General features: G+C 59.3%; 1 protein-coding gene and 2 non-coding genes across 3 annotated transcripts; all 3 read right to left on the bottom strand.

Moving 5' to 3' along the window:
• Positions 1-3,876: 3,876 nt before the first annotated feature.
• On the bottom strand, positions 3,877-3,949 carry TRNAR-CCU (transfer RNA arginine (anticodon CCU)). Its single transcript has one exon. It is a non-coding gene; the product is annotated as a tRNA-Arg (tRNA).
• Positions 3,950-5,440: 1,491 nt separating this feature from the next.
• On the bottom strand, positions 5,441-5,513 carry TRNAR-CCG (transfer RNA arginine (anticodon CCG)). The gene has a single exon. It is a non-coding gene; the product is annotated as a tRNA-Arg (tRNA).
• A 6,916-nt stretch (positions 5,514-12,429) lies between these two features.
• Positions 12,430-18,490, bottom strand: ZNF213 (zinc finger protein 213). Its single transcript, XM_049637382.1, has 6 exons — positions 18,190-18,490; positions 16,566-17,072; positions 15,716-15,839; positions 15,454-15,524; positions 15,116-15,239; positions 12,430-14,103 (listed from the first exon to the last, which is right to left on the bottom strand). The coding sequence occupies exons 2-6, from the start codon at positions 16,962-16,964 to the stop codon at positions 13,373-13,375; spliced, it is 1,449 nt and encodes a 482-aa protein (XP_049493339.1). The 5' UTR covers positions 16,965-17,072; positions 18,190-18,490; the 3' UTR covers positions 12,430-13,372.
• Between the last annotated feature and the right edge of the window lie 972 nt (positions 18,491-19,462).

The following is a 19,462-nucleotide window of genomic DNA, read 5'->3' as shown; positions in this document are numbered from 1 at the left end:
TGGCCTGATGAGCGCAGGGCGATGTATGGAAGTGTTGAATCATGATATCGTACACCTGAAACTAATATTACGTTGAATGTTAACTAAGTGGAATTAAAAATGGAAACTTACCAAAAAAAGACAACAACAGCCGCATAATCCCACGGTCTTGACCAGCTCTTTTTCGCTGTGTCTGTGAGGCACCCGGAGACATGGGACAAGGGCAGTTCACTTCCCAGCTCCTCTGGTCTCTCCCCGGTCAGCACAAGGCCGGAAGTCTCGACACCTGCTCTGCATTTCTCAAAACCCTCCCACCACGGGTGCTGTGTCCTCCGGGCCAGGCGGCCAGCGGGTGGTTCCACTTTAGAATCTCATTCTTAGAGTCCGGCTCCAACCGTTGAAGGACAAGTTTCCCAGAAGCAAGCCCGAGGCAGGGATTTCTGAGTAATGGGTTCATTCCTGAACACTTTCAGGAAGCAGGACAGAGCAGGTGTGCCGATTAGAACGCTGCTATCGCCAGCTTCCAACTCACCCTTCCAGACCCTACCTGGTGATTGCTTTACCAGCCGATCCCTGTTAGCTTTGGCCCACAGGAGGCATAGACTGAAAGGCTGGAGGAGGAGGGAGTCCCTGCTTCCTGTTTTCTGTTCCCGCCACCACCACCCGTTCTATCCAGGCAGCAACGGTTCATCCCAGGAATAACAACTGAATCCAGTTTGACATTTCCGAACACTCACAGAATCAGCCTCGTCACGGCTCATTAGAGACTCCGGCACAAGCTGCCTGAGGTCCACGGGACCCTCCTCTGAACTCAGAGACACCCATCCCAGCTGAGACGCACTCTTTCTCCAACATCTGCTTTTCAGCTCCTTAAGGCCCTCTCCAAGCTTCGATTTTTAATAATCCCAACCTCTTCCCTTGCCCCCCCCCCAGCCCTATAGGTGGTAACTGCTTTCGGCCTTCTTTACTGCCCCATTAGCAACTCTTTGAATCTAGTGAATCATCGTTCATTCAATCATGGTTCATTAAAATAACAGATGGCTTTTCTTTTCTCCCCCAGGTTCGTTGAGATATCATTGACAAAAACCGTGTATACTGAAGGTGTTTGATGTGATAGTTTGATATATGTATACATTGTGAAATGATTACCATAATCAACACAGGGTAATCGTGAATTAACACATGCATCATCTCACAAGGTCACCGTGTGTGTGTGTGTGTGGTCAGAACACTGAAGATCCACTCCCTTAGCAAATTTCAAGCATACGATACAGTATTAACTATCATCGCCATGCTGTATATGAGATCCCCTCACCCTATTGGTCTTACAATGGGAAGTTTGTGCCCTTTTACCAACCTTCCCTCTTTCTCCCCAACACCCACGGATGGGTTTTCTGACTGCTGCCTGGACCCTGATTTGGTAATGAATTTGGGCTCAAATGTCACTGAGCTCCTTGCCAACGGGAAAGGGGTTGCTGGTAATCCACAGCACGTGGTGGCATCGAGATCGAGCCGCACGCCACCTGGTCGGTTGTGATGGCGTGCTGACCAAAGCATCGCCCTGAAGGACCCTGCGGCTGTCGTCCTATACTGCCGTGGCAGTAAAGGTGATTCTGAGGATAGTGGCATGAAAGGGGTTCTTCTGGGGGCGCTGGTTGGCTCACTGAAAGAAAATGACAAAACCAGACCTTTCAACCTTCAGCCCAAATCGTCTCTCACAGCTGCAGGGCTGATATGGCTAAAGATCAAACACATAGGTAAACGGTGCACGTTGTAGAATGACAATGGAAGTTGGGTTCCCAGCCTCGGGACATCTATTGTGTGAAAGAAATGGCGACGGTGATGCAGAAGTGGAGCCCAAGGCATGGAGACCTCTGGGGGGGGGGGGTCTCGAATGCCCCCAGCCACTTGGAGCTTCCTTGCCAGCAAAATCAGCCTGGAATCTGCGGAGAGTAGCCTTCCTGCGCTTGAACGTGCTGTCATCATCTCAGCTGGAGCGGCGGTCTCGCAAGGGGAGGCCACACCTCCGCCAAGCCCACGCCCACCACCCTCGCGAGCCGTGCCCCATAACCGAAGTCAGACCAGCACGCTGTGGGCGGTGAGGACAAGAGCTGACCCGGGAGGAAATCCCTTAGACACCAAAAGAATTGGCAGTGGTGTTCCTGTATGCCAGCAGAAACCCAGGGGATCTGTGTGGGAATGAAGCTAAGGGTGTTGGAGTGAGCAGGATGAGATCCGACTTGGCTTTGCGGCTGGTGAATTTATTGACCTGGGGGGGGGGGGCAGTTCCCAGAAAGCCTGTATTTAACACGTTACCCTGTGCAGCTGACTGTGGCTCTCTTAGGTTTCTTGGTTGGTTGGCTCAGCGTTGAGCTGCGTGGTAGCCTATGTTTAAGGAGACACGTGTGAGAACTTCATCAAGCAGAGAAAGGAAGCCAAAGACAGGGAGACGGCAGTGCTGGCGGGGATGTGTCACACACGACGGGCACAGCCGTCCCCCGCCCCCGAGCGCCCAGAGAACATTCCTCTCAGTGAGGCATTGAGAGATGTCAGCGAGGGAAGCGGGAAGCAGCAGCACCCTTGGATAGCTCTGTGGTCCCCATTCTCTTCAGGTCGCCCACGATGATGGGAGACACGGCACTGAGATGAGGTCCTTGACTCCAGTGGGGACAACGGGGCCCCGGATGTTTGGGAAAGTGGAAGAAGCAAGGCCGAAGCTGGATGAACAGAAGAGTCTCGTTCGTGGTTTCTAAAGGCAAAAGAGAACTGTATTTTTTGTGTGTTTATAAAGCTCCAGTGGTCATCCTTTCTACGGGCACGTGGAATAGGAGGCTGATTTTACTCCGCTTCCTGTCGCGAAGTTTGGGAGATTCTTACCTCGGGATGAAGACAGAGATTGCATGGATAAAAAGGAGAGAAAACTTCATTTTTATCTTTTTTTTTAATGTTTGCTTATTTTTGGAGATAGAGACAGAGCATGTGCAAGGGAGGGGCAGAGAGAGGGAGACACAGGATCCGAAGCAGGTTCCAAGCTCCGAGCTGTCACCACAAAGCCCAATGCGGGGCTTGAACTCATGAACCGTGAGATCATGACCTGAGCCAACGTCCAACACTTAACTGACTGAGCCACCCAGGGGCCCTGAGAGAGAAAGCTTTATTATGGTCTATTTCAAACATGCACTAAAGCAGAGAAATAGTATAATGTGTCCTGCCCCTCAGTTTAAGCCATTATCAATTCACAGATAGGCTTGTTTCGTCTACACCTCCATCCAACTCATTATTTTTCCCTAGCTTTATTGAGATATAATTGACAAATAACAATGAAATATATTGAAGGTGTACAATGTGATTGTGAAATATTTACCAATTATTTACCAATACATTTGTGAAATATTTACCACTGTGAAGTCAACACATCCATCTGTTCACATAGTTACTTTTCCTGTGTGCGTGGTGACAAGGCTCCAGATCTCCTCTCACAGCAACTTTCAGGTATGCAGAACATATTATTAACCATAATCAGCACTCGGTCCGCTGTTTTAAAGCACAACAGTTGTCATATAATTTAATCTCTAAATGATTGGATCTGTTTATAAAAGATAAGAACTCTTAAAAATATATGAAACCACAATAAAATTAATACACCTGGGAAAACGAACAATTATTCCTTTATATTACGAGAAAAGGATGCTAGAATGGATGGTTATTTGAAACATTTGAACGACGCAAGTATTCTTTTGTGAAAGCTGGAAACGCGCACCCCTTATTAGAAAATAGAGTTGCAGTGGATTGTCAGTAGCTTAGGTCTGCGTCTGGAAAAACTCCAGGAACTTGCTTCCTCCACTAGGGAATTGATTCGGTTTTTTCTTTGGCAGAGGTCTAAAACTTAACCCCTCGTACCCCGGGTGGGACTCGAACCCACAATCCCTGGCTTAGGAGGCCAATGCCTTATCCATTAGGCCACCGGGGCCGGCGGCAGATGCCTCGTAATGGTCCTAGACCAGTCTCTCGGTCACCTCCCCGTGGTTCCCACAAATGACGCACAGCCTCCCCGCTCCGTCCCGGCCTCCGTCCTGCCCCTCAGCACCCGCATTTACCCGGCGCTCACCCGCTCCTGAGCGTCCTGGGACCCCTGAGGGACCGCGCACGCGCAGATGGAGCCTAAAGAACCGGGGCCACAGGTTGTCAGCTCAGCTCTTTGGCCTACGGTGTGATCCTCGCTTAGGGTGCGAGAAGCCTGGGCGTCAAAGCCTGGGCGAGCCCTTTCCTTCTCCTTGCGGGAGAATCCGGGCTCGTTGGTAACTATCTATTAGCAAGAAGGAGCTGGCTATGCAAAATGTCGGAGAGGAGAGGACGGGGGTGCCAGCCGGGAGAGTGGGAAAAGCGCCGTCCCTGTCCTTGTCCTCCTCCCTACACTGGCCCGCAGACAAGAGGTGTTACCTGGACTCAGGTCTCCGCGGTTTTAACAGAGCTCAGTGGCCTCCCTAGTGGCCCCGTATCTGACCGGCTGGCTGTGCCCGTGAGGATGAGAGCCCAGCGTTAGCTTTCCCACCAGAGGATGGGTGTTCTTTCTCACCTCCAAAATGTTGGTCCTAACGAAGCTTCAAACCACCGAAGCACCACAAACACGGTAACACCCCACATGACCCCAGGGTACCTGCGCGCACCTTCCGGAATGTGGGCTCCGGCTGCCACTGCCCCAGGGGTCACCAGGTGGGAGGAGGTCAAGTCACCTAGGTGAGCTGGCTTAGCCAGAATCCTTTGGCAAGAACACGGTTCCTCAAGTGGAGACATTTTTTCCCCAGGTAAAATGATAACCCAACCCTGGGCATATTGTTTATATTTAAACGTTTAAATATACATCCACACTAGTCATTTAAGGGTACACTATCATTGCAAGAAATCCAAATAATCTATTAGATTTTTAAAACATTTTATTCTGTTAAAAATGTGTATATAACGCCATAGCCAATTTAGCCATTTTTAAGCGTACAAATGAATTCAGTGGCATCAGTTACATGCACAATATCATCCAACCGTCACCAGAATTTCCAAAACTTTTTTTTAATCACGATAATCTATTATAGTTTGGAACGCACTTGTCTCCTGAGCCCTTGGAACAATTCCCGCGCCCCCCGCGCCCAAAGGTCCAACCTCTCATCTGTTACAGCTCTGGTCCTCAGGACTGTATTCGTGCAGCCAGTCCCTAGTGGGCCCCGGGACTCGCGGCCGGTGGCTTCAGGTTCCGGCCACCGGTGGGCCTCGCAGCTCCTCGGCGGCGCGGGCGTGCGGACCAGGCGCTGCCTCCTGAGCTCCGCCCTTGCAGGCGCGCGGCGGCCGCCGAGGTGCCCGAGGGCGGGGCAGCGGGCGGGGCACCGCCCAGGCGACCTAGGGTTTCGCGGAGGGCGCAGTCCCGACCGAGGGAAAAGGCAAAGCGGAGGGAGAAAAACAAACTGCGCAGCGACCACGAAGGGACTCGAACCCTCAATCTTCTGATCCGGAATCAGACGCCTTATCCATTAGGCCACGCGGCCCCGCCGGTGGCACTCCCACCGCGTTTCTCATAAAGCGGATTCAGGCGCCTGCGTGTTGTACCGCAATACGCATGCTCCTACTGGCAAGGAGCTCCGCCCCCTCGGGCTCTATGTGGGCGGAGCCGGGGCCCGGCGCCGAGAGGAGCCCAGGCGGCTCCGCGAGAACCGCCCTCCCTGACTTGTACTTACGAGTTCGAGCCCCGGTGAGGCCGCGCAGGCCCTTCCTGCCCTAACAGGCGCCTTTGGAGCTCTTCCCCCGCGTGGCCCCGGAGCGCGTTGAGTCGGGAGCTGCCCAGCGCTCCCCAGGCCCTGTTTCCCCTCATTCACAGTACCGATCCACCTGCAGGGCTCGGTCCAGAGTGTCATGGCTCCAGACTAGACTCTGACCGCGTCTCCTGCATTTCCGCGGCCCCGGCGCGGGGCGCCGCCAGGGTGCGGGAGCTGAGACCGCGACGTGGGCCCCGGCTGCCCCTGCTCGGAACATCCAGCCCAGCCTGGCCCGTGCTGGGCTCCTCAGGCCCTCCGCCCGCAGGAAGGAGGGCCCAGCCTGGCTCCCGGGAGCACAGATGCACCCTTACTGGGTGCCGAGCACCCTGCCTGCAGTCTCCCGCTGCCCCGCCTCCCTGCGAGCGGACGCATTCTCGGTCATGCACAGACGCCGGCCGAGCCCCCGCCCGGGCTGTCGCCCCCACTGACAGATGAGGAACGGGGGGCCGCGGGTGGAGTCCGCGGCGGCGCCGGGCTGTGGCTCCCACCGGCCGCACCCCCGGGGCAGCGGCGCGCGGTCAGGCCTGCAGGCAGAGCCGGCGCCTCAACGAGCTGCGGATCTCCAGGCAGGCCTTGCGGCGCTCCGGGCAGTCGGGACCCAGCACCTCCAGTTGACACACCCGCCGGTTGACCTGCGAGGCCCACGCCAGTCAGACCCAGCCACGCTCCACTTGGCCTCAATCTGAGGGGCTTCAGGGGGCGCCCGGGGGGTTCAGCCGGTTGAGCGTCTGACTCTGGTTTCCCCTCTGGTCGTGATCTCACGGGTCCTGAGATGGACCCTGCGTGGGGCTCTGCGCTCACAGCTCGGACCCTGCTTGGGATTCTCTCTCCCTCTCTCTCTGCCCCTCCCCCGCTCGCTACTCTCTCTCTCAAAATAATTACATAAACATGAACATTTTTTTTTTAACCTGAGGGGCTTCAGTTCCCTGCAGGTAGTGAAATTATTCAAACAAGCCAATCAGCTCCTCCTGCAGGAAGCAGGGGGCACCCCCCCCCCCATAAAGCCTGCGGCCCACAGCCCCTGCAGGTTCACTCTGCGCCTGACTGCAACTCCCAGGGGCCCCGCGTGACAGGCGGGTTCTCTCCGCCCGTCTCCTCCGCGGCGGAAAGGGAGTGTATGTGGCTAATAACTGCCGTCCATCTCGCCCCGCCAGCGCCCAGCACCGAGGGGCGAGTGTGGCTCACGGACAGAGTTAAGAGATGGCGAGAAGGATGAACCCAGCCCCCCTCCCCAGGGCTCTGCCTCTCCCCCGACACACCTCAGCCAGCAGCTCCAGAACTTCTCTCCCAGGGTCAGCTCTGAAGACCTCCACCAGCGTCTGGATAAAGTCTGAGCCTGTCTCATCCCGATAGGCTACACAGCCTAGGCCAGAAGACCAGGGTCAGAGTGTCAGGACAGGACCGCGGCCTTCCAATCCCCAGGGGCTCTTTGTTGGGGGAAAAGGGGGGGGGGTGGCAAAGAGACAGGACCCCAGGGGTCTGGCAAGGGGATGGTGCAAAGAGCAGGAACTTCTTGCTTCTGGAACAACTTGTCGCTTGATATTTGTGGACTGAATACACAATTGCATTGAACGTGGAACACATATTCACTGTGAACCTACCACCTTCTGGGCACCGGGCAGAGGCCTCACGGAACCTGCAACCCTCCATACAGTCAGCTCTCAATGTACGCTCACCATCATTACTATTATTATAAATAATAGACATGGGAGGAAGATGGCCTAACTGAAAAGGGGCTAGTGCCCCTGTGCCCCAACTGCCACGCCCTGGCTGTCCCTCAAGCCACTCCAGATGTCCAGCCAGGATGCAGGGCCCCGTGTAACAGGGCTTCTTGATGACCCGTCCCCTTACCCTCGGCAGCTGCGTAGGCCGTCAGGATGTCTGCTTGGTCAGAGCTCCCTGCAGTGGGGAAGGGAGAGCTGCCTGCAAGAAAGACCAGCATTTACCCAGCACCCTGGGACTCTACCAGCCCCGGGGCTGCCCCCTCAGTCCGGCTCAAGGACACCCAGGGCAGTGGAATGAACACAGGGCGGAAAAGGCAAATCAGAACTGCAGTCTAAAAACAACCAAACAAAACCTCAAAGCTCAGCCCCATCACGTATCGGCTCTGTGACCTTAGAAGAGCTATTTCACCTTCCTGACTCCGAGGTTGTTTCGAGGCTCAAGCAGGGGAAGAAGCCCTCGATTTTCAAAGGCCCTTGCAGTTTAGGAAGGTTTTCCTTCCCAACCTCTTGGCAAAGCCAAGAGGATGCTGGGGGCGGCAGGCCCCCAGCTCAGAGCCCTGGAAATGCAGGCCAGAGAGGCCACCCAGTAGCCCCCCGCCAAGCCCAGCCTCCAGAAGGAAGGCACGCCCACCTTGGGCATCAGCATAGATCTGGAGGACATCGGCATGCGAGGGGGTGGTGGGTGATGCCCGCAGCCAGCGCCGGAACCAAGGGAGACCTGCGGGGCCCACACCGGCGTCCCTATGCCCTGGAAGAGGAGGGGGCACACAGGCCCTTTCACTGAGCAGACACCTGGGGGGGTCTCCAGGGGCCCATAGCCCACCCCCCAGAACTCCAGGGCAGCCCCATGAGACTAGAAAATCCAGGGCAGTGAACAACGAGAGCTGAGGGTGAAGTGCTCAAGTTGGTAGACTTGACTTCTAGGAGAGGCCCGGAGAGACCCGGAGGTGGGACAGGTAAAGCACCAGCGCTCAGGCTTCCTGAAGAAGGTGGACAGCAAGTCCTGGGTCGCCGAGGGCTGGGTGTGGGAAGCTAGGACGGGAGGAGGCAGGTGGGGGATAGGACCCCACTCACCCCCACGGCAAGCCTGAAGCAGAAAGATCTTGGGGCAGCCGCACAGGGCCCTGCAGCGGCTCAGCTCCTGCACCAGGGCCTCTGGCCGTACCTCCCGCCCGTCGGCCCCCAGCAGCTGTCCCTGTGGCCCCCCGTGGGCCATCAGGGCCACAAGGGCACAGCTCACTGGGGCCCTGTGGGCGTCTAGGCACTCCCGGAACTGGGCCAGCTCCTCCTGGAAGGCCTGGGGTGGGGACGAGATTGAGGCCTGGGCCAGGGCCATTGCCTCCCCAATACCTGGTGGCCCTCCGGGGAGGCTTCTCCAGCCCCCGCCCACCCTACTTACCACCTCCTGCCCACCTCAGGCCACAGCGGAAGTTCTCTTTCTAACCCCCCACTGCAACACAAGGCATGGCCCAACTGGAGGTGACGTGTGTCTCTAGCCTCTTACAGCTGGGCCTTTGGCCCCAACGGGGAAGCTGCTCCAGAAAGTTAAGACGCGTGAGGGGCAATGAGCTGACGGGTGTCAGGGAAGGAACCCGAGACCCTCCCAGGAAAAGCTCGAGGGTGCAGCTGGGGCCTGGAGCAGAGGAGTAGAGGGTCAGCCAGTGTGGGAGGCTGCAGGAGCCCTGGAGACTGGGCGCCCAGAGGCGGGGGAGTGAGCTCCCCACGCACGCAGCAGGAAGGACTGAAGGCAGACAAGGGGCGGGGGGCCCGGGAGAGAGTCGCTGGAGTCCTGGGGTTGGGGGCGCCCTTCCTTTAGGGCACCACCACACCTCACCTGGGCCGTGGGGTCTGTCCTTAGCGTGGTCTTGAAGCTCAGGGCCTGGCACAGGGCCCCCAGCGCCTCCACATCGTGCTGGGCCCCGGGCCGGCCGTGGATCACGGACAGGAGGAGGGCGGCCCTGGTCCCGGACAGGTCATACCGAGCGGTGGGGCTGGGTTCTGGCTACGGACAAGCACAGGAGCGTTCGGCGTGGTCTGCGAGCTTCCCAGCTCCTCACCTCCCCCACCTCAAGTCTCCCGGAGCCTCTCTCCCACTCGCAACTGCTGCCACCTGGTTCACCCCACGCCGTCCCCCTCACCTCGGGCCCCCAGGGCTCCACGTCGCCCGGGCACAGTGCGCCCCGCAAGGAGCTCCGAAGGACTGGACAGGAGGTGGCCTCAGACTCTTCAGCTGTCCTGCAGAAGACCTGGGGGCGGGGGTGAGGCCAGAGAACGCCTCAGGGGGCTGCTCCACGGAGGCACGGTTCCGGGAGGGAACAGGACGCTGGCTTCAGGGAACAGCTTGGCCGGCTCGCGGCTCCTGCAGTCTCTTTGGGGTCCCCTACCAGAATTAAGGGAGGAAAAGACAGACGAAAGAAGGGGAGGGCACAAAGGGGAGGTCCTAGTTGAGGTTCAACATCGGGGGCGTCCTCAAGTGGAGAGCGGCTGTGCCATCCCCGGCACCACTCCCCGCCCCAGGGACCAGTGTGCACAGGGCTGGGTGCTCCCTAGAGCAGGTTGGAGCCTGTCTGGGAAGGCTCACCGTGGGGGGGTGCCACGTGGCGAGGGTGCCAGGCAGGGGAAAGCTGTGGGGCAGAGCCAGGGGCCACCCCTCACCTCCAGGGTCACCCAGCGGCTACCCAACTGCCCAGGGAGACCTTTGGGCCTTGAGCCCAGACCAGACCTGGATCATTCCCAACTCTGGCCTCCAGGGACCCCCAGTCTGACAGGACAGTCGCTGCGCAAGTGTGAACAGGGGTGGGCAGAAGTGCAAGCCAACTGATCTGTCTAACAGGCTCAGGACAGGACAGCAGAGCCAGGGGAAGTGACTGGCACAGCCCCCCTCCCAGGAACTCCCCTCCAGACCTGGGCCCCTGACCTCGGTCAGCAGCTGCAGCAGAGACCAGTGAGGAAAGCGGCCACACAGCTCGCTCAAGCCAGTGAGGAAGGCTCCGGGCTCGGGGGCAGCTGGGTGGAGGAACAGCACATTGGCCAGAGAGGTGGGTCTCGGCCCCCCTGCCCTCCTCCACCTCTGCTTTGCACTGTCCCGCTGCCAGGGTCCCTGCCCAGCCCACTCACCCCCAGGAGCACTTGAGAGCAGAAGGAAAACTTTGGGGCGGCCCCAGAGGGCCCCACAGCGGCTCAGCTCCCGGACCAGCTGCTGGGGCTGCTTCAGCTGCCCCCTGGGGGCCACCAAGGCCACTAAGGCACAGCCCACAGGGCCCCCGAGGGCATCCAGCTGCTCCCGGAAAGGGGCCAGCTCCCCAAGGAAGCCCTAGGGCAAGAGCAAAGGCCGGGCCTGAGTCCAGGGAGGCCCAGCAGCAGGGGTGGTGGTGGCGTTGGGGTGGGCGTGGAGGCGGGAGGCAGGTGAGGACTCACCTGGACAGAGGCCTCCCTCCTCTGGCAGCTCTCAAAGCCCAGGGTCCGGAACACGCCCTCCAGGACAGCGACTATAGAGGCTGACACCTCAGGGCTGCTGAGGGTCAGGGCCACCCTTGGGCCCCGCATGCTGTACTTCCCCTGGGGAGGCAAGGCCAGAGTTGCACCGGGTTGGGGCTCCGCTGAGAGCCGGGAACAGGCTAGGCCCAGGCAGCGCCCCGGCTACCTTTCTTCCCAGGCTCTCTCGAGCATCTGCGATCTGTGAGGCCACCTGCAGGGTCCCAGCCACCAGGAAAGCCATGGGGGCCGGGTGGGGGCTTCCTCTGAGCACAGAGCTTACCCCCTGACCCCCATGCCAACGCCCTGGCTCCCAGTCCTTGCCCTCCCCCCTCCAGCCCTGTCCTATCAGTTCTGTTTATGAGCTGAGCCGGACTCTGCCCCTTTCCCTGGAACCCTGGGTCTCGGGCTCCACCGCCCCAGGGCCTGCTCTGTCCCCTGGCCCCAGCGGGCTCCTCTCTGGCTGGCACTGGCACACCCTCACCTGAGCCGGGAGCATATGCCCAATCCTATTCTTAGCTCCCGGCCCACCTCCTATCTGATCTCGTTACACGGGAGCGTCTCCCTTCGGAGCCAGCCACCAGCACCAAAAACGTCCATGCCCGGCTTCCGCCAGCCCCCACTCTCCCGTGCACAGCACCCACCCACGTGCACACCGCAGCCTTGAGCACAAGGGTGGGAGGAGGGGTGAAGGGCGCCGTCCCACAGGGAGAAAACTCTGACCGGAGTCACGTGTCCCCCGTGAGACCCCAGTCGCTTCATCTGGGAAAAGGGGTCCATCGCAGTGACTTCAGGAGGAAGCAAGTGTTACACGGGCAGCTGGCTGAGGAAGTGCTCTCGGGCCAGAGGGGCTGGCACACAGAGTAAGGGACAGAACATTCTGTCTCCGCCCGCCCCCACCCCCTTTCGGGAGGGCTCTGCTGGGGTAGGATGACCTCTGACTGTGCACCCCCCACTTCTGTGCGGGCTCCAGGCCAGGGAGGGGAAGGGTCAGATGTCAAGGGCTGGGTGGGGAACAGGCAGGGCCCATTCCGACCCAGCAGGCAGCAGGCCCCTCCCACTAAGGGATCTGAACACTGAGACGGCTTGAGTCCTGCTTCCCCACACACCCCACGCCCAAGCCCCTTTCCTCATTTCGCCCGTGAGGCCTGGCGAAGACCCACTCAGCTCCCCCACTGTCCTGCTGGGGTAGTGGGGGGTGCAGGTGCCCCCAGTTATCCCATCCTCATCTGTCCCCGGTCCAGGGCAGGCGCTGGCTGACGAGGGATGAGAGTCCGGACACTCGTGGCTGTCATTTGGGACCCAGCCATCCCGGAAGCCAAGAATGTGGCCCCACCTGGTGACCACCCAGTACCAGTACCACCAGGACAACCGAGCCAGGAGCCCCAGAAGTGGGAGTTCCGGGTCCCCCCCACCCCTAGCAGCCACATAAACAACAGAACAGTCTGGAGGAAGTTTCCACGTTTATTCAAAGCCCTCTGCTGCCCTTTTGAGAACAGCAGGGCCCAGCTCCTTTAGAGAGCCTGTGGTCTGTCCCTGGGAATGCCAATCTGCAGACAACGCAGGTGGCGCTGTGGAATGCAGTGCTTAAGGAGTCAGCGACAAGTGCTGACAGAGTGCTAGTGTTAAGTATTACAAAGCCCACACCTCTGGAGAGGGGAGCAGCGGGGAGCAGCCAGCCTCCACAGGCCCCGTCCTTGTCTATACGGTCAGCCTCCTGTCCCTGAAGCCACCACCACCCTCACTAGATTGGCAGGGGGTGGCCCTCAGGGACTCACTGGGGGCAAGTCAGCCAAGTGCAGAGGCGGGCAGGTCCCCACCTCCGGACAGGCAGTGGTCAGGGCCTGGCCACGGGAGGGGGTGTAGGGCCAAAAGCCCCTGCGGCCATGCCGGGGACCCAGATCCTCACAGGTCTGGGCTGTCCCTCCCAGAGCCTGGCAGCACCCTGTGGGTCAAGGCTTGTCCTCTGCACCCACCGGAAGGCACAGCTTGGCAGGGCAGAGGGCCAGGCCCAGGGCCCCAGCAGGGTGCAGGGAACATGAGCCACAGGGCAAGCGAGGCTGGGGGGCGGGGACCCAGAGCCCTGCCGATGACGTCCTCACACATCCCTGACACCCTGGCCTTCCGCCCCCGCCCCCCACCAGGCCAGGGGCCGGGAATGTGCTGGGGCTTCAGGAAGCCAGAGGGACAAGAGAAACCCCAGGGGCAAGACAGGGAATGGCCAGGAGGTGACAGACAGGGGATTTCCATTCCCCGGGAGTGTCGGCCAGGCCCAGGGGCCGAGCCGAGCAGGGGCGCAGGGATGGTGGCCGCCCACGCCCACGGGTGGAGAAGCCCGGAGTGGGGGGAGACACCGCCCCGTCCCCGGCTGGGCCACGCGGCCCCCGCCAGCCCTCAGCCCACGGGCTGGGCCATCTTGGCGTGCAGGCTCTGGTGGGCGATGAGGTGGGCGCGCTGCTTGAAGCTCTTGTCGCACTCGCCGCAGCCGAAGGGCCGCTCGCCCGTGTGCACGCGCCGGTGGTCCAGCAGGTAGGAGCGCAGCGAGAAGCTCTTGCCGCAGTCACTGCAGCCGAAGGGCTTCTCGCCGGTGTGGATGCGCTGGTGGTCGGCCAGGTAGGCGCTGCGGCTGAAGCTCTTGCCGCACTGGGCGCAGGAGAAGGGCTTCTGGCCCGTGTGCACGCCCTGGTGGCGCACCAGGTCCGAGGAGCTGCGGAAGCTCTTCTCGCACTCCTGGCACTTGTGCGGCTTCTCGCCCGTGTGCGTGCGCTGGTGGCGCGCCAGGTCCGAGCCCCAGCGGAAGCGCTTGCCGCACTGGCCGCAGCTGTGCGGCTTCTCGGCCGCCAGGTCCCGGAACTGCCTCCGGCGCGTGGGCGGCCGCCCCCTCCGCGCCCCCGCGGCCCGCGCCAGGGGCGCCCCCGGCCGGGCCTCGCCCCGCCACGTCTCGGCCTCCTCGGGGCTCCAGGACACAGTCACGTCGCCGCCGCGGCCCCCGCCACCGCCGGCCTGGCCCTGGAGCGCCGTGGCGGCCTCCTCCAGCCGGGACTGCTCGCTTTGGCTCTCGGACCCCAAGCCTGCAAGCCGAGAGGGGGCGGCCTCTTCGGTTCCACTGGGTTCTGGGACCAGAGCTGGGGCGAGGCAGAAACGGGACTCAGGATCAGAAAGCCCTGGGCTACAGAGACCCAAGCCTCAGCTTCCTCGTCCGTAAAATAGGGGCCTGATAAAATGCCCGCAGAGAAACACTTCGGAGGCCGAGGCAAGGAAGGAGTCCGGCTGGGCTGATCTGCCTGCAGAGACACTTCCTGATCACACCCCTGACTTTTCCACCCCCGTGTCCGCACTGGGGCCCGGTGCCCCACGGTCTGAACCCTGGCTTTGCAAGCTCTAGAACTGAATCGATTTAGGTAGTTTGCAGATTATCCAAGCTCTCAGTGCTTCTTACCAGAAACTGAGGAACCACACGGGTTCGGCCTATGTGGCTGCTCTCACCCCACCAGCTTTTGTCCCTTGACTCAAGAACAGAGTTCAATAGGGAGTGATCCTCGTCTTCCCATGGGGTCATGTGGATTAAATGAGATGATCCCCAGACAGTGCTCAGACAGCCTCTAGCTTGGAGAGGGGCCCCAGGAGGGTGGCCCCTGAAGGGCGGGGCCCAGGCGTTGGCACAGGTCCGGCAGCTGCTCTCACTGTCAGCACCTCTTCGTGGGGCAGGCGAGGGGACCTCACAACTACTTCAGAGTCCCTTGGCCTCTCTGAGTCTCAGATCCCTTGTGTGGGAGCCGGGACAACACTTCTACGCACCAGGCTGTGAGAATCACAGGAAAATGCCCTTATGAGAGCTCAGCACAGTGTGGGCACGCTGCAAGCACCCCTCACATGGTAACACACCCTCACAGGCAAAGAAAAACGAACATTAACACAAATAAGAAACCAGCCAGTGCTCTTGAAAAGGCCCAGGAAAAGCCCACTTTCGAGCCAGCTCGAAGACTGGTGTGGGAAAACTGAGGATTCCAGCGGGACGCAGAGGAGTGTGTGGCCTGCTTGGGCCAACCATCCAGCGCTGGACCCCCCAGGAAGGGTGCTGCCTCCAGTTCAGAAGAGCCAAGGACCCCAGGGATCCTGGCTGCACCCGCTGCTTACCTAGGGCAACATTCCGGGAGTTTTCCCGCTTTATGTCCCAGAAGAGATCCCTCTGAGCAGGGTCCAAGGACCCCCATTCTTCCCGGGAGAAATAGAAGGGAACGTCTCCAAACGTCACAGGTCCCTGGAGTGAGGGGAGAAAACCTGGCTCGGCACTGCCACTCAGGGCTCCCCAGGCAAGCCATGGGTGGGGACAAGATGGGGGCTGGGATGGGGAACAGGACAGGTCCAGGCAGGACCAAGATGGATAAAAGAGGTCTTGATGAGAAGGCGAGGCTCATTTTAGGGACTTGACAGCACAGAGGGCCTCAGAGGGGACACAGGGACTAGAAACTCACGTGGACGTCAGAGGCAAAGCTGGTACCGGTGTTCTCTCCGCTACTCCCCTCTTTAAGAGCAGGCAGCTGGGCTGAAGAAAAGAAGAGACCCTCAGAGAGGCCAGCCCAGGCCAGGGGCCAGATCTCGCACATGTACACACACACACAAGCACACTTTCCTAGGCTCCTTAGAACAGAAATAACCTTCCCGCTACCCTCAAGGCAACAAGCGGGAAGGAGCCAGGCCCCTGCCCAGCCACCTGTGGCCCACAAGCTTACTCACCGCCATGGCTGTGCTGCTCCCAGAGTACAGGTGGCCAGCTTCGTGCCCCCACTTTCACGGGAAGCCCCTTGGCTGGGGGTCCCTGGACTGTGGCCTCGGGTTCCACCTCCTCTGAGGGCACTTCCTGTGCAGGAACCACAACATGCTCATCAGCACCGAGATCGGACGGGGGAGACAGAGCTTAATCCCTGGGAAGGAGACACAGGACACGTCCCTCAGGAGGAAGGGGCGTGGGGAAGGAGATCAATATGGGTCCCGGGAAAATCCAGAGGAGAATGTTCTGTGTGCCCGAGGGCACTCCCCGATCAAGCATGAGGCAAGAACAGCCCCCAAAAGCCAAAATCACAGAGCCACTTACTAAGGGGATGTGGGGGCAGATCTCCAGGCCAAGGGTGAGCCCCACACCCCAGCCACTCATTAGCACCTCCCCAAGGGTCAAAATCGAACACCCCCCAGACAGCAGGGTTCACACAGACAGCTAGCTTCTCACACCCACTCTGGTGCTGTCATGACACATATCACTGTACCCCCAGGGCCCGGCCGACAGCAGAACACGGATGAACATTTGCAGAACCTGTGTGGAGCTAACATCTGCCTTCCTGGAACACGCCCACTTTGATCCTGCTGCTGCCCTCCAAAGCCACCAAAACTAAACGACTCATTTGGACAGTGTCTTTCAGAACCGCAACACCTGCTATGATGTACTCCTGCGGATGCTCCCTCTGGCCCCGCATCCCTACCACCCCTGGAGGACTCATTTCCAGGGAGGACTTCCTCTAAGAGAGGAGACGGCCACCTCCCTTCAGCCAGGAGCCATCCAGGGGCCCTGGGTGCGGGAGGGGCCCCTCACCTGTGGCCACGCTTTCGCCGGCTGCCTCTGCAGGACCTCCACCAAGGCGACGGCCTCCTCACCACTGCCGGGACACCGCTCGCGCACCCAGTCCTGGACGCCTCCGGGCAGCACGCTCAGGAACTGCTCCAGCACCAGCAGCTCCAGGATCTGCTCCTTGGTGTGCAGCTCGGGCCGCAGCCAGCGGCAGCAGAGCTCCCAGAGCTGGCTGAAGGCCTCGTGGGGCCCGCCCACGTCCCTGTAGCAAAAATGCCGAAAGCGCTGGCGGCAGGCCTCAGAATCCCTGCTGTCTTCTTGCGGGGCGGAGTCCTGCTCCCACGAGGAATCTTCTACCTTTACGATCAGCAGCCCTTCTCCCTCCCCAGGAGCCTCATCCTGAGGCTCTGGGGATGCTGCCATTCCCCTGGCCTAAGGACTGGTTGGCCTCAATCTGGGCCTGCGAGCCTGCCCCTCAGTCTCCCAGAGGAATCTCCTGTGGCAGCCGGGTGGGCATCTGGACGAGGACTCCTGGGGAAAGAGCAAAAAGGAGGAGGGAGGCAGTACATGAGCAAACACCAGCCTGCTCCTGGCCTTTCCTGGCCTTGACATCTTTTTTAGGCTGTCCTTGCTTCTGTGACTCTCTTTTTTCTGCCCAAACAGGTCCATAGCTCCTTATCCTCAGCTCTGAAATCCCAAGCTCCCAGGCTTTTACTCCCTGGCCTACTGATATGAGCGTATTTATAATCTCCGTTTATCTCACTAAATGGAGATGTTCACATGTTTTACAGCAAAAACATTTTTGTATGTATTCAGTTTGGAAATATTCATCAAGCTGTACGAACCATGTGTATTTCTGTAGGTGTCCTACACCGTGAGAAAAAGTGTAATTAATACGTTTGATTATTATCTATTGCTGCAAATTTTGTTGGTGGGGTCACTTGATATACCATGTGTACTGTATTATCGTTCTCAAATTTGAAAACTTCCGAATTCCAAAACACATCCCGGACTTTGGGTGCCAGCGAAGAGCTCACAGAGACACCTGTCTAAGCCATTTATCCACAGGTACGTATGAATGAATGACACAAATTTATCCCTTACATCACTACTCTTCCAATACTCCTGAAAAGTCTGGATTTTGAAAATTTCCTTAATTGCTCTCTTAACAAAAAAATGTGACGCAGACCATCGAAATAAAGGGGGGAGGGAGATGTAAACGATACAGAAACACATAAAAGAGAAACTCCCGCAATTCAGTTGCACCCTCCCATCAACAGCATAACATATGACCTCCCAGACTTTCCCATGTCCATCTATTGAAAAGGTATCTATAGAAACGGGGAAAACCAAGTGTGTGTGTGTGGGAGGGGGGAGGTGTTTACATAAATGAGGTCTTACTGCACATGCTATTTTGCAACTTGCTTTTCCACCTAACAATGCTTCTTCGTTAGCCGCTCTGCGAGATTCCACGGTACGAATGCGCTCCAGTAAGAGATTCACGTCGTTTCCAGTCCTCTACTACACACTAAGCACTTTATTTACTTTGTTCTTACACTCCTCGCAACGCCCCTGAAAGGTACGCGCTCCATCCTCATCCTCCAGTGACCATGGAGAAGGCTGCGCTCGGAGAGGGCCAGGGACTCACCAGGGTCGCTCGCAGGACGCGGCGGGCGAGAAGGCGGACCCGGTCGGAGCCCTGCGCTCCGACCCCGGCGGCCTCGCCTGCGCGCAGCTGAGAGGGAGCGGGCAGGTAGTGGACACAGGCGCGTCCCCACCCCCGGCACTTCCCAGAGACACGCGACCCCTTCGGCCTCTGTCTCCGGACGCCGACCCCGGCCGCCCGGAGCCCCGACGTCGATCTCGGAGCTCGGCGGCCCGCGTCGCGGGTCCCGCCCCCGGGATACACACCGCCCACAACCGCCCAGGGTTCCTAGTTCCGCCGCCAGATCCCTGCGCCGGAAGTTCGCGCGGGGCTCGCCGGGAAACAACAAGGCGCATGCGCCGCAACAAGCCCTCGAACTACACGCCCCAGGAGGCCGTTCGCCCAATTGAGTCCGCCTTCTCCCCGATAGATAGCCAATGAACGGGGAGAATTTCCAAAGTTGGCCAATCAGGAGGCGGTGGCGCCCTGCGCCTCACCACCAATGCCCCCATACTCAGGTCTGTGTCTAGATTCGTGCTTTCAGATTTCTCTGAAAATCTAAAAGGCCAGTTAAGGGCGAGAAGGGAAAGACAAGCCCGGTCTGGTGGGCCGAGCCGGCGTCTTGCCCAGCCACGAGTAGAGCTCCTGATCCGCCGGAAGGGATCCCCTGAGGACGAACTCTTCCTTCCGCCCTCCTTGAGTCAGACGAGGGCGGAAGGCTGAAGGCCCGCGCGCGACCCAGGAACTGGAGCTCGGCCCCGGGAGACTCATTTCCAGCCCCTTGGGTCCCGCCCTCGCCTCAGTCTTTACCGCCCCTGGAGAGGCGTGGAGCTTCCTGGGAAATGCAGTCCAGTGAGGGACGCGGAGCCTCCTGCGGCGTTTCTCTCCCCCCCCCCGCCCTCCCCCCACCCCCCGCCCTCTCCCCCTCCCCCTCCCCCTCCCCCTCCCGAGCTTCAGCCTGGGTTGTGCAGCGGGACGCGGCAGGCGGGGACGCTGACCCCGCGGAGCCCCGCCTCGCTTTCCCACCGGCAGCTTCGTCTGCGGGGCAGCGGGGTCCTCGGGGAGGGGAGCGCTGGGTTCTTCTTTCCATGTATTTGTACCTGCTCCTACACTCTACTTCTCTACCTGGAGATCTGAGGCTCCGGATCTTTTCCTGAAATATAAAGAGCTCTCTTGCTTTGATTTGTTTTGATTATGCAAGTGTTGCATGCTTAGTGTAGGAAAGAAAATAAAGTATGAAAAATTATAAAGTTATTTATATCCACAGGGCTAGCTC

This window comes from Panthera uncia, chromosome E1, assembly GCF_023721935.1.
Source record: "Panthera uncia isolate 11264 chromosome E1, Puncia_PCG_1.0, whole genome shotgun sequence".
NCBI lineage: Eukaryota > Metazoa > Chordata > Mammalia > Carnivora > Felidae > Panthera > Panthera uncia.
Note: the sequence above shows the minus strand (reverse complement) of the source record. Positions and strands in the feature narration are given on the sequence as shown.

What these genes read in the sequence shown, in the direction of transcription:
- ZNF213 (XM_049637382.1), bottom strand. Translation starts at nt 16,964, where the DNA reads ATGGCAGCATCCCCAGAGCCTCAGGATGAGGCTCCTGGGGAGGGAGAA. An exon ending in CGGCGAAAGCGTGGCCACAG is followed by an intron (nt 15,840 to 16,565) that starts GTGAGGGGCCCC and finishes GTTCCTGCACAG; the next exon opens with GAAGTGCCCTCAGAGGAGGT. An exon ending in GGAGCAGCACAGCCATGGCG is followed by an intron (nt 15,525 to 15,715) that starts GTGAGTAAGCTT and finishes TCTTTTCTTCAG; the next exon opens with CCCAGCTGCCTGCTCTTAAA.